This window comes from Onthophagus taurus, chromosome 3, assembly GCF_036711975.1.
Source record: "Onthophagus taurus isolate NC chromosome 3, IU_Otau_3.0, whole genome shotgun sequence".
In the NCBI taxonomy this organism is placed as follows: domain Eukaryota; kingdom Metazoa; phylum Arthropoda; class Insecta; order Coleoptera; family Scarabaeidae; genus Onthophagus; species Onthophagus taurus.
In genome coordinates, this window is record NC_091968.1 from 24848721 (window position 1) to 24863074 (window position 14354).

General features: G+C 30.3%; 3 protein-coding genes across 5 annotated transcripts; 1 reads left to right on the top strand and 2 right to left on the bottom strand.

The window, feature by feature from the left end:
- The first annotated feature begins 2 nt into the window (after window positions 1-2).
- LOC111423228 (probable methyltransferase-like protein 25) lies at window positions 3-1373 on the top strand. The gene has a single exon (XM_023056469.2). The coding sequence runs from the start codon at window positions 3-5 to the stop codon at window positions 1353-1355; it is 1353 nt and encodes a 450-aa protein (XP_022912237.1). The 3' UTR covers window positions 1356-1373.
- LOC111421970 (ornithine aminotransferase, mitochondrial-like) lies at window positions 1371-9674 on the bottom strand. 3 transcript variants are annotated; one of them, XR_011640147.1, is made up of 6 exons: window positions 9484-9674; window positions 7791-7964; window positions 3976-4200; window positions 3189-3920; window positions 1993-3136; window positions 1371-1631 (listed from the first exon to the last, which is right to left on the bottom strand). XR_011640147.1 is itself a non-coding variant. In XM_071195480.1 (5 exons), the coding sequence occupies exons 2-5, from the start codon at window positions 7954-7956 to the stop codon at window positions 2967-2969; spliced, it is 1293 nt and encodes a 430-aa protein (XP_071051581.1). In that variant the 5' UTR covers window positions 7957-7964; window positions 9484-9674; the 3' UTR covers window positions 1371-2966. The 3 variants fall into 3 exon arrangements, 1 of the variants encoding a protein (XP_071051581.1); XR_011640148.1 differs by lacking the exon at window positions 9484-9674 and adding an exon at window positions 8017-8397; XM_071195480.1 differs by having other exon boundaries at window positions 1371-3136.
- Window positions 9675-10174: 500 nt separating this feature from the next.
- LOC111413206 (ornithine aminotransferase, mitochondrial-like) lies at window positions 10175-14346 on the bottom strand. Its single transcript, XM_023044099.2, has 3 exons — window positions 14077-14346; window positions 10705-11408; window positions 10175-10652 (listed from the first exon to the last, which is right to left on the bottom strand). Exons 1-3 carry the CDS (start codon window positions 14219-14221, stop codon window positions 10221-10223), a joined length of 1281 nt encoding a protein of 426 aa, XP_022899867.2. The 5' UTR covers window positions 14222-14346; the 3' UTR covers window positions 10175-10220.
- Between the last annotated feature and the right edge of the window lie 8 nt (window positions 14347-14354).

Genomic DNA, 14354 nt, shown 5'->3' on the forward strand with positions numbered 1-14354 from the left:
AAATGCAAGAAATTAAACTTCAAATTGATAAGATTTTAGTTTATTTAAAAGAATATTATCCTCTAATTAGTTGTCATATGGTTAATTATTTCAATAAAAACCTTTATGAAAATTGCACCCCAAACGAATTAAAATTAGAATTTAATCAAAACGAATTCGATTTTTACGATGCCATAACAAACCATGATTTAGCCCCAAATTTATTTAAATTCACCCAAAATTGCAAACAATTCCTTTTATACAACGGCAATATTTGTATCAACATAAACGATTTTCATAATAAATTTGATAAAACACCTCAAAACGATTTAAAACTCGATGTATTTATGAAAAATAAAAAATCACATGAAGTCACAATTTTGAGTTCAGTCGCTTTTAAATTAAAATTAATCGGAAATACTTCCCATATCATCGATTTAGGTGATGGAAAAGGTTATTTAAGCTCATTATTAGCGTTTCATTACAAAACTCCAATTTTAGGAATTGATTCGTCGGAGACAAACACAAACGGGGCCAAAAAACGAGCTGAAAAATTAAGTAAAAATTGGGATGGAATCGTAAAAAATCAAAAACGAACTGTTTTAACACCAAGGGAACGTAAAACGAATGAAAATTCAGACCTTTATAAACAAATTACTCAATTTGTGGATGAAAATACAAATTTAAATGAATTAATCGAAACTGTTTTTGATGCTAAACCCGAAGGAATTTCATTAATCGGTTTGCATACTTGTGGGCATTTAGCTGTTTCTTCTTTAAACATATTTGTTAAAAATTTAAATGTTAAAACAATTTGTAATGTAAGTTGTTGCTATCATTTTCTAGAAGAACAATTTGAGTCCGATTCTAAATTAATCGGTTTCCCGATGAGTGATTATCTAAAATCCGTCGATTTTAAACTAGGAAGACCAGCTAGAATGTTATCTGCACAATCAATCGATCGAATCTTATCAAAAAAATTACCCCCAAGCAATACAATTTTTTACCGAGCTATTTTAGAAGTGATTTTTGATCGATTTTTCCCCGATTTAACCGATAGGAATGTTGGCAGATCAAAACGTGATTTTAATTCGTTTGGGGATTACGTTAAAGAGTCATTTAAACGATTAGAATTAGATCATAGCTTTTTAAACGATGCAGATATCGAGGAGGTTTTTAATTTATTTGTGAATAGAGAGAAGGAATTGTATTTTTTTACTTTATTAAGAGCATTTATGGCCCCCGCTATTGAATCTTTGATTTTATTGGATCGATTACTTTATTTAAAAGAAAATGGGGTTGAAAATTCGTTTTTAACGCATTTATTTGATCCGGTTGTATCACCGAGATGTTATGGAATTATTGCTTTTAAATAAATAAAGCTTCCAAGACAAGTTTTGACAATTTATTTTACCTGAGAGAGAAACATAACCTCAATTCATTTGACAGTTAATTTTTAGTTGCTCATAATTTTCTTAAAACTATTAATATCCTTTCTAAACCATCCAAAACGGGAAAATCAGCGTCGGCTACATCGAATTTATTACTTTCCGAAAGATTTTTGGACGATTTTGACTTTGAAAATTGGATTTAAATTTGTAAAATACAAACTTCATTTGTGGTTGGAGTATCTTAAAACCTTCAATGGACGGCTGAAATAGAAAAATGTATGCTTCAAATACGAAGTTTCATCCAGATTAGTGAAGAATTAAAGGAGATATGAATAAAATAAGTTTTGGAATTTTGAGTAGTTCGATAGAAATCCGTTAGATGGCGTTTTCGGAATTTAGAAAGATTTGAAATTATTTTAAGGGAAGAAATGGCGCGAAACCCGTCAGCCAATCAGAAGCGAGGGTTAAAAATAGAAGGACGAAAAATCTTTGGGGAGGGGGAAAAGGGTATATAAGAAGAGGAAAAAGTTGAACGAAGACAGTCTAATTTAGTAAGAGCAAGAGTATGGTTGAATTTTGATAAAAAAATCTAACCTATAAATATCAAAAATAGTTTCCTAACCTTAAATTGGTTCTCTAATTCAAAAAGTTTTTCTCTACTTGTGTTCCTAAAAACATTTCCAAGGACCCAAAGAAGTCCGATTGAAGAATAATTATTCGAATCGAAGCTTTCCAGATTCCTGTCCATTTTCCATTCCTAAAAGGAACCAATGCAATCCAATTGAGGTACAACATAACCTAATCAGATAAGTGGAAATTTTACTGTTACTTTTTATGTCAATTATACAAATAGAATGTCGTGAGCCATGTCATAAAAAATTGCGAGATGTTGAAATTTGTTTAAAAATCACTTGGTAAAATAGTTTAGACAACGTTTGTATATAAAAGTGATATAATTAAAAGAAAATGTAATATTACAGGTTAACTAATTTCTTAGCGCCATCTAGGGGCGAATAGATGTGACTAATAGAGAAATTTACAGTAACCTACAATTCGAGTTGAAAATGCTATAATTTTACTTTGATTAACACTAATTATCATATTATTTTTGTAATAAAATCATGAGAAGTTACTTTCATTTTAACTGAAAATCTATCGATTATTATTTTTAGAAGATCTTTAGTAGTTTCTTAACGTAAAAATTATTTTTTTTTTGTTCAATTTGACATCTATCTTTATTGGCGTTACGCTCTCTCTCAGTTAACGAATTTAAAAATAGAAATCTGTAAAATAAACTTTCCTTTTTGAGCCTGAACTCGCTAAATTATTAGTTTTTATAAAGGACCCTGAGATAAGATAACTCAAAAACTTAATTAAAAATAATTTTTTTTGAACAAATAACAGTTTTTTAATACATTTGGATTCCAAACGTGGGGCAAATTTTCAATAAATTATTTACGTAAAATTAGTTGCCTATATTTAAACTAGAATTTTTATGACACATTAAAAAATATTTAATTAATTAATAACGATCTTATTAGATATAATACGACATTAACGACTTAATTTATACATTTTAAATGTTTTATAATTTTTTTATTTCATGAAAGATTTAATAGTTCTTCCAATGATATCCACCGATTGGCAGATTTCATTTTCATTGATGACTAGAGGTGGTGAAAATCGAATAATATCCTCGTGGGTGTGTTTAGCGATAATTCCCGAGTCTTTTAGTTTTAATAAAATATCCCATGCGGTTGCATAATCTAAAAATAAATTTAATTTGTTATTAAATCGAAACGTTTTTCTTAAACTTACTTCTATTAACAACAACGGCGTTTAATAATCCTTTTCCTCGAACCATGCTAATAACTTTATCTTTAACTAGACTTTTAAGTCCATCCCTAAAAATTCTCCCCATTCGCTCGGCGTTTTCGGCCAACTCCTCTTCTTTAAGAACTTCCAAAGCTGCAATTGCAACTTTTGAACCTAAGGGATTTCCACCGAATGTTGAACCGTGAGTGCCCGGTTCAATAACTGACATAACATCGTCGTTAGCTAAACAAGCGGAAACTGGATATACTCCCCCTCCTAAAGCTTTTCCGAGCACTAAAATATCCGGTTTGACATTTTCGTGATCGACCGCTAAAAGTTTTCCTGTTCTTCCCATTCCCGTTTGAATCTCATCGGCTATCCATAAAACGTTGTATTTCGAGCAAAGATCTCTAACCCCTTTTAAATAACCTTCATCGGGAATTACAATTCCTGCTTCTCCTTGAATCGGTTCAACCATAAAAGCACAAACTGTTGGATCGGAAATCGCTTGTTCTAAAGATTGGAGATCGTTATAAGGAATACAAGAAAATCCCGGCATAAATGGACCATAATCTTCGAAACTTAATGGATCCGTTGAAGCTGAAACAGCAGCTAGTGAGCGCCCCCAAAAGTTATCACTACAAAAAATGATTTTTGCTTTATTTTTGGGAATCATCTTCTTTCTATAACCCCATTTTCTAGATAATTTACACGCTGTATCATCAGCTTCAACACCTAAATCAAGACGAATTAAATTAGAAAGTATTAATTAATTAATTTTAAAATTTACCTGTATTCATAGGAATAACTTTATCGTATCCAAAGTATTTAGTTAAATACTCAGCGTATTCACCGAAAATATCGCAATAAAAAGCCCTTGAGGTGTGATGAAGAATTCCGGCTTGTTCTTTTAAGGTTTCAACGATTTTTGGGTGGCAATGTCCGAAATTATTCGCGGAATAACCGCTTAAAAAATCGATGTACTTTTTACCATCAACATCCCAAACGTAAACACCTAAAGGAAATTATTTGATTTATTGATTTAAAGATAAAATCGTAAAATAAACATTGCACCTTATCGCATCGTTGTAGAAAAAAAAACGGTTTGTTTATTTAATTAATTTATTTATTTAAGATGATAATAAAAGAACTGCGGCTGTGGCATGAGTTGCAACAAAAATAATACCGATATTCTAATCTACTCTGGAAAACCAAAAGAAACTAGAGCGGCGAATCCTGATCAATCAAAATTTTGAAAATGCACTGTTAAAGTATATAATGCTGGAAGGCCTTAGATATCTACGAGCAACTACAGTTGACAAGATACCCAAGCACCACTATATGATTGTTTTAAGAGATACGAACGAGAATAGAGTGGGAAAGGAAATAATTTCAGGAATCAAGAACGCGTTTAATGAAAAAAATATAAACGAACGAGAAGAAATGCTCATCGGCTATGTACTTACAATAAGTTGAGAATCAAGAATACATACTTCCAACATAAACCTCAATACAAGATCACCTGCCATAGAAGCAGAGACACAACATCTACGATAGACTACATAATGACGAATAGAGTCTTCAAATCGACGAAGAAATAGTAGATGTAAGGAAACTAATGTTAACAAACTTAGGGTCAGATCATAACCTTTCGGAGATCAACACACGGTAGATGAAGCATTGAGGTTATTACTGAAGAACATACGTCAAGATGGGATAACTTCAGCAGAGGAACGGAAAGTGACCTATATGGAACACAAAAGAGCATATGAAAAATGCTCAGAGCAGCAAAAAACGAAGTAAACGAGATAGTATAAATAAATAATATCTCCACAGATAAGTGGAAAAGCTACTTTATAGACCTGAAAACCGACATACACTGCTACGAGAAGATACAATAAACATCGACAAAGACATACAAATGACAGTAGAAGAGGTGATGAGTGAAATGAAACATCTCAAAAATGGCCAAGTTCCTGAACAACATCCCCAATGAATTGTTGAAAAACGGAGGAGAAGAACTAGCAAAATAGCTTAATTATACAATAAGCTACTGAAAGACGCAACAACACTAAACGAATGGAAAAAGAGCGTCACAATACCGCTGTTCAAAAATGAAACTATGAAACTGTTTATTCTTGCACGATACCGCTTTAAGTGAAGAACAACAAGATTTCCGGAAGAATCGTTCGACTGTCGACGCAGTTTTTGTCGTTAGGCAGGTAATAGAGAAGGCCATTGAACCGGTGTATATGTGCTTTATAGACTAAGACATTCGACAGAATACAGCTAATGGATCTTGAGGAAGAACTCAAACGCAAGGGTATACACCCTAACATTATAGAAGCGATTAGAAAACTTAACACACCACCATAATCAAGACAGAAACGACTGCTAATATAAAATAATACGAATGCTGCTGCAGGTATTTAACAAAGAGGCCCAGAAACTCAACATAGATGCCGACGATTCAATCTAAAGCTGAACAACAAAAATAATAGAATAAGTATCCGAACTTAACTATTTAGGCAATAATCTCACCATATGGAAACTTGAAAGAGAGTTTGAAAGATCAGATGAGTAAAGCAGCCAGAATAGCGGGTGCCCTAAAACATCGCTTGGAAAAATTTATTTGGTTTAAAAATACAGAACAAAATAAATGTACAAAAAAATTTAAGTGTTAAAACACTTGTTGATCTTCCAGCAAACACTATATTATATTAAAGGCGAGATAATTTGTTCAAGCACTGTAAAAATGAAAATCTAACCTAAAATTTGATACAATTCTCTTAACTATGAACGAAAAGTTAGCCTATCCTACACCCTTCCTAGACACAGGAACATTTGATTTTTGCAACATGTTAGCTACTTCATGGAGTAAAAATGGTTTGGCAGCACAATAGGTAAACAGTAGTTATTTTTATAAATGTATCTACATATAGCAGTAAGATATAGGTGTTTAAGTGTTAGAACTTTTGATTTCGCAAACAGAGTATCACTGGGAAACCTGCTTGATCTGAATAATGAGATCCGTAGTATTGGATCGGATAGTATTGGTTATTTAGTTTCCGCGGCATTACCCCAAGCTAAGAAACTAAAGCAAAGCTCCGACTAAACAAAATAAAAATAAAAAACCTTTAGCTAACTTTAGCCAATCTACAAAAAATAAAGATAGTAGTCTGTGGATATTCTTAACTACCAAGTCAATATGAAAATTCCATTTAAAGTTGACATCCACTATAAGTGATTCTGCCCGCCTTCTTTATAATATCACAGCAGGAACAATTACGACCGTCAGTGATACAATCTTTATTATAAAAAAGGGCAGTTGTAAGTTTGGAACCTCAAACAGTAGGATTTTGTGTGATTCAAGGACAGATAATTATTATTCAGCCAGTACTTAATAAAAAACATAACTGTCAGTTTTTTGACATTTAAAGTTGTCAACGGCGTTATTTCGGCGCCTACTTTGATTGTAATTAGCTGATTTAAGACTTTCAAAAAACGCATTTTTTCTCGATTTTTTTCTATACAACCATATGATTTGATATGTTCATCGCATAGAGGGACTTATCCTCTATCAAAGTATGCAAAAAAAATATATGTATCCCATTTAAAATAACAAAAAAATAACAATAATCGCAAAAAAAAATGCGCCACGATTAATAAAGAAACTTGTATTTGAAACATTTTTCTTTAAAATCACAAATGGCGAAGTTGGCTATATTCCAGACATTTGACACACCTGTATATATGATGAGAGAATATCTCGTTAATATCTCTTCTCATACCACCTCAAGCCTCCAAGAGAGAATGCACAAGGGGCCCACTAGGGCCTAAGTGTGCGCGTAAAAATTACGCACTCCACCATACATACATACATATATATATATATATGATATACAAGGCATGTGTTAGACCTGTGATGACATATACAGCGGAAACTCGAGCTCTAACAAGGCTGAAACCGAAAGGATGACACGTACAAACGAGATGAGAGTGTTGAGAGCGATAATAGGGAACACATTAAGAGACCAAAGGAGGAGTAATGAGTAAGATACCGAGGAAAAGATTTTGGAATGAACATGTGTCACGGCTGGCGAATGATAGATTGGTAAAAAACGTTAGAAATGGAAAATCAGCGTCGAAACGACCTCCGTGAAGGCCGCCCAAGCGATGGAAGTAAGATAGGTGAAAGCTATTAGCTTTTGCAAAGAAGAGGATAATAGATTAGATGTTACTGGTTAAATAAATTTGTTGGTTTGGATGTTTAATACGAAATTAAATTTATTTTTTTAAGTTGGTAATTTGAATTTTTGGTTTATTTTTGACAGCAGTTATAATCGTTAAGAATTTTTATGGAATTCTTTCAAGCATTTTCCTAATATTTCCGATATAAGTAAGTTTTTAATTCATTGTTCATAGAATTTATTGTTGAGTCATAAAAGACACCTTTCAAAAAAGGATTTTTTAAAGATTTCTCAATTAATTACCCATAATTCTGTTCTTTTTAGGTTATTTTTTTACAACAAATAATTTTTTGAATTTTTCTTTAAAACGCATTTTGATTCATATATTATGCAACATGACGTAAGAAAAACTTACCTTGGCCTTTTGTTAACGCCACAGGTAAAGGATGATAGTTATGAGCCGCATATTTAGCCTCTCTTTCAACGACTTGTTTGGTTGAAGTGTTTCGATTTTGCGAGTTTTTCAGTGCATTTTCAATCCTTGAGGCGGATTTTAATAATTTGTGGTACTTTGAAAGCATGTTTATATCTATAACAGAAAATCAAAAAAAAGATGTCTTTTAAATAAATTAAATCCTTACCAGATATAAATTAATTTTTCACTAAAAATAACAAACTATTTTAAGAAACTAAAAATGTTCTTTATCGAATTTGAATTGACGTCAGTCGATGTTAAAAGAACAAGATTAATGTGATGAATTGAAAATAAATTAATTTATGAAACGTTTATAAATAATATTTTAATAATTCAGGTTCGGGTCAACAACATGTTTGCACATTAAAACGTTGGCCAATTGGCCTTTTATAATGGGAATTGGACCGGATGGTAAGCGATAATGCGCGATTGGAATATTCCGTAAATGATGAAAGAAAATTTTATTCCCGTACCGAACGATGCGCGCGTACATCGTAAATATTGTTATCAAGGTTTTTAAACTTATATCGATATAGATCGTTGATTAAATACAAGTGAAATGTTAAAATTTTCCATAAAAAATTGTTAGGTTACGTTTACTAGATGTCAATTTTGATATAGGTTATGTTGAAACGTCAAAAATTTTAATTTTCAAATTTTCTTTGCAAATTAATTTATTTTCGTCTATAAATAATTGGTAAATAAACAGTTCTTTTAATTTAAATTTCTAATAATAAAATTTAGTTGCTGTGCAATTTTAAATGACCTTGACATTTTTTATCAATCAATTTATGTTTATTCTCCGAATTAATTCAGTTGGCTTTAATGACTACCTTCATGTTAAAGAATTTGACAGTTAATTTAATAGACATTTCTAAGTTAGGTTAGTTTTAATTTTTCTTTGTATTAAGGGGAATAAATCTCGCGGAAATTTCAAATTTATACTAATGTAAGTATTATTTCCTTTTTATAACATCATAAATGATTTTTTGTTAATATTTTATATTATATTCTAAAAAAAATTAGTCACGTCAAAATAACTGACAGTTATTTCGATTTTAGGTTATTAATTGATTGACATTCGGTTGGGTTTTGAGTTCGAACTCTTAGTTTCCACTGAGTCTTGTTGTATTTGTATACTTTCTTCTTTCTTAAACTTCTTTTCTGTCGTTGATCAGAGTATCTTGAATCATTTTAGGTTATGTTGTCTTTTAACATTTTTTCAAAACCTTGAAATTTTTTTCTCGTTTTAACCAGATTAACAAAATCTCCGATTTAATTTAATCGAAACACACACCTCTAAATCGAATCAATCTCGTATTATCTAAGATTGTAAATTAATAATTAAATAGAATTTTTTTCCAGTTTAACACGACAATCTGATCTGATGTAACGGAGAAAAAATTCGCACTTCTATAAATAGAAGTTCCCTAAATACAAAAAAAATAACACGAGTGTGTTAATTACGCAACAAGATGATAAAGAAGTTTATGATTATTCATTGGGGGTCTTTACATCTGCTCCTCATTCAAGGATTTATTACATTCAACAATAACAAATTAAAGTTTCACTTTTAATTAACAATTAAATCGCACGAAATGATAATATTGAGTATAAAGAAAGTTTTACTTACTTATGCTTATAGTTTTTTTAATTAACAAAACTTTAACACTCGATGACGTTTAGAAACTTTATAAATTAAATTGTGTTTGAATGCAACTAGTCGTGTGAATTAAAAAAAAAAACTTCTCTCCTGACCTTCCTGCGAATCGTGTGTTGTGCAGGAAAGTGGTCGAGCTCGAATGAACAAGTTTTGCAAACCAATGAGCCTGCAACAAACCACGTAGACGATTACATAGTAAATAAAACTTGCATATAGATAAAACTGCAACAAATAAATTCTTTTACTATCATAAAATTTAATACATTTATTAAAAAAAAACAATTTTTTATTAATACATTAACGACAAACTTTCTCTTTCAACATTTACATTTTTAAATCATAAAACGTTTTCATTTCACCTCTATCTCGAAGTGTTTATTTTTCACTGACGCTTTTTTATCGTCACTTCAACCGCATTAAAACGGTTTCAATGTGTTTACTTGGGCTTCGCTTATATGCAATTTACAATTATTCGTTCATTTCGAGTGGATGTACTAGAATTTGATAGCAAATAATAAAAAATCGAAGCTAAAGTACATAACTAAGTTGTTGTGTACGATTATTTAACGATAAACTTTAATGAATCATCATTTTTTACTTTAATGAACAACAACTTTATGTACAAAATTTAAATACTAAGTTATGCAACCCAAATATCATCTGCGCTATATTTATTTCTTTATTAAGAATTAATCATAATACAAGTTTTACTTTAATTTCAAAAATGAATTCATTGTGTCGATTAAAATCTTCGTACACTCTTTTAATTGGGACTCGTTAATGACCAAAGGAGGTGCTAATCTTATTATATAACCATGCGTGTTTTTAGCTAATAAGCCATTATCCTTCAATTTTTTGCAAACGTCTAAAGCGGTAAACGTAGGAGTTTCTTTTATAACTATAGCCGTCATCATTCCTTTTCCTCGAACCTCCTTTACGAGTTCTTTCGGTAACTTTTTTAAATCCTCCACAAGAATTTTCCCCAATTTTTCCGCGTTTTCAATCATTTTTTCGTCAATTAAAGTTTTTAACGATGCTATCGCAACTTTACAAGCTAAGGGATTGCCGCCGTAAGTTGAACCGTGTTCACCCGGTTTTATACAAAGCATTATTTCATCGTCTGCAAGAACCGCAGAAATCTAAAAATAAATAAATTAATAAAAGTGTTTTATTAAATATTAGAATTTTTACGGCCATCATTCCTCCCGATAAAGCTTTTCCTAAACAAACTATATCCGGGCGAACATTTTCGTGGTGAACCGCCAATAATTTTCCGGTTCTCCCCAAACCTGTTTGGACTTCATCATCAATCCATAAAACGTTGTATTTCGTACAAATTTCTCTCACTTTTTTTAAATAACCCGGTTTAGGGACGACGATTCCAGCTTCACCTTGAATCGGCTCAACCATAAAAGCACAAATATTCGGATCATTTCTTAAAGTTTCTTCTAAAACTTTCTCATCATCGTAAGGAATAACAATAAATCCAGGCATGAAAGGGCCATAACGATCTCGACAAGTTGGATCTGTCGATGATGAAATCGCCGCCATAGTTCTTCCCCAATAATTTCCTTCGGCAAAAACAATTTTTGCTTGATCGTTTGGAATATTCTTTTTTAAGTAGCCCCATTTTCTTGCTAATTTACAAGCGGTTTCGCCAGCTTCGACTCCGGTATTTATGGGAAGAACTTTATCGTAATCGAAAAGTTTTGTTATAAACTCGGCGTATTCACCTAACGCATCGGTAAAAAAAGCTCTTGAAGTTAATGTTAAGATATCAACTTGTTTTTTGAGAGCTTCGGTTATTTTTGGATGACAATGACCTTGATTTACCGCTGAATAAGCGCTGAGGAAATCGTAATATTTTTTTCCTTCTGCATCCCACACAAAAACGCCTGAAATTAAAACGTCAAAATGACATATTTGAATTGTTAAAATGACAAATTTGAAATGTCAAAATGACATATTTAAAACGTCGAATTTAAATATTAATTTTTTGTAATAATTTATTTTTATATTTATATTATTATTGGATTTTGGTTTAATTTTTAATATTTATTAATCATTAATTAATAAAACTCCTATAGATAAAAATAATTAAAATAAATTTATGAAAAAAAAATTATGTAAAGTTGGTTGCCTACTTCTGAATACAAAATATAATATACAATAATCTAGCGCTGAATAACAAATAAAACTATACTAACATTAGAACTCACACTAGACCTAGAATATCTCGAACGATTATATCTCATGAAATAGTTATACCAACCTAAATAAGTCAAAAAGTGAATATTTTGAAAAATGACGTTTTTGACATAAAAACTGATAATATCTCAGGAATAAAAAGAGGTAGGAGAAAGTGATTAGGACAAAAAATGTTCTTCATTAACCTGAGGAACATATGTCATAAACGGTTATATCTCATGAATTAGTTATACCAACCTAAATAAGTCAAAAAGCGAATATTTCGAAAAATGACGGTTTTGACGTAAAAATTGATATCTCAAGAATAAAAAGAGTTGGGAGAAAGTGAGTAGGACAAAAAATGTTCTTCATTAACCTGGGGAACATATTTCATAAACGATTATATCTCAGAAAATAGTTATACCAACCTAAACTAGTCAAAAACCGAATATTTCGAAAAGTGACGTTTTTGACGTAAAAATTGATGATATCTCAAGAATAAAAAGAGGTAGGAGAAAGTGATTAGGACAAAAAATGTTCTTCATCAACCTGAGAAACATATTTCCTAACGGTTATATCTCATGAATTAGTTATACCAACCTAAATAAGTCAAAAAGCGAATATTTCGAAAAATGACGTTTTTGACGTAAAAATTGATATTTCTCAAGAATAAAAAAAGTTGGGAGAAACTGATTAGAACAAAAAATTTTCTTCATTAACCTGAGGAACATATTTCATAAACGGTTATATCTCATGAAATAGTTATACCAACCTAAATAAGTCAAAAAGTGAATATTTGGAAAAATGACATTTTTGACATAAAAATTGATATCTCAAGAATAAAAAGAGTTGGGAGAAAGTGATTAGGAAAAAAAATGTTCTTCATTAACCTGGCGAACATATTTCATAAACGATTATATCTCATGAAATAGTTATACCAACCTAAATAAGTCAAAAACCGAATGTTTCGAAAAGTGACGTTTTTGACGTTAAAATTGATGATATCTCAAGAATAAAAAGAGTTGGGAGAAAGTGATTAGGACAAAAAGTGTTCTTCATTAACCCGAGCAATATATTTCATAAACGATTATATCTCATGAATTAGTTATACCAACCTAAATAAGTCAAAAACCGAATGTTTCGAAAAGTGACGTTTTTGACGTTAAAATTGATATTTCTCAAGAATAAAAAGAGTTGGGAGAAAGTGATTAGGACAAAAAATGTTCTTCATTAACCTGGGAAACATATTTCATAAACGGTTATATCTCATAAATTAGTTATACCAACCTAAATAAGTCAAAAAGCGAATATTTTGAAAAATGACATTTTTGACATAAAAATTGATATCTCAAAAATAAAAACAGTTGGGAGAAAGTGATTAGGACAAAAAATGTTCTTCATTAACCTGGGGAACATATTTTATAAACGGTTATATCTCATGAATTAGTTATACTAACCTAAATTAGGCAAAAAGCGAATATTTTGAAATGTGACGTTTATGACGTAAAAATTGATAATATCTCAAGAATAAAAAGAGATGGGAGAAAGTGATTAGGACAAAAAATCTTCTTCATTAACCTGGGGAACATACTTCATAAACGGTTATATCTCATGAATTAGTTATACCAACCTAAATAAGTCAAAAAGTGAATATTTGGAAAAATGACATTTTGGACATAAAAATTGATATCTCACGAATAAAAAGAGATGGGAGAAAGTAATTAAGACAAAAAATGTTCTTTGTTAACCTTAAAAACACAATTCATAAACGATTATATTCCTTCGCTCAGTTATACCAAACTAAATAAATCAAAAACGAAAGGAAAATTGATCTCAGGAATAGAAAGAAATGAGGTAAAGTGATTCAAACAGAAAATTTTCTTAGTTAATTAAGAAAACGAAGTTTATTAATTAATGATTAATAAATATTAAATATTAAATCAAAATCCAATAACAATATAAAAATAAATTATTGCAACAAATTAATATTTAGATTTGACGTTTCAAATATGTCATTTTCAATATTTTATGCTAACTAGCACTATTAAGAAGTAGGCAACCAACTTTACACGATTTTTTTTTCATAAATTTATTTTAATTAATAGGAATTTTATTAATTAATGATTAATAAATATTAAAAATTAAACCAAAATGCAATAATAATATAAATACAAAAATAAATTATTCCAAAAAATTAATATTTAAATTCGACGTTTCAAATATTATGTCATTTTGACATTTCAAATATGTCAAAAAATTATACTAGCAAAATTCGAGATGTTTATTTAAAACTGACCAATAGCAACCTTTCTTTTTGGCGCTTAAATTTGAAAAAACTCCCCCGAATGAAAAAAAGAAAGTATAATTCTATATTACCTTTTCCTTTTGTTAAAGCAACCGGTAATGGTTCATAATTATCTGCAGCAAATCGATCTTCTCTTGCAATAATTTCTTGTGTCGTTAAACATCTCAATCCATTTCTATAAATGTTTCTTATTAATTTAGGATTTCTTAGGAACATTTTTCTCTTTTAATTTTAACATGAGTCGTTGAATGAGGATAAAATACTTTTGAAGTGCTTCGATTCAAATAGGTCAACACTGGGAAATGCAATACGTATTTTGCAATAAAGGTGTGAATTATTTAGGAAAGTT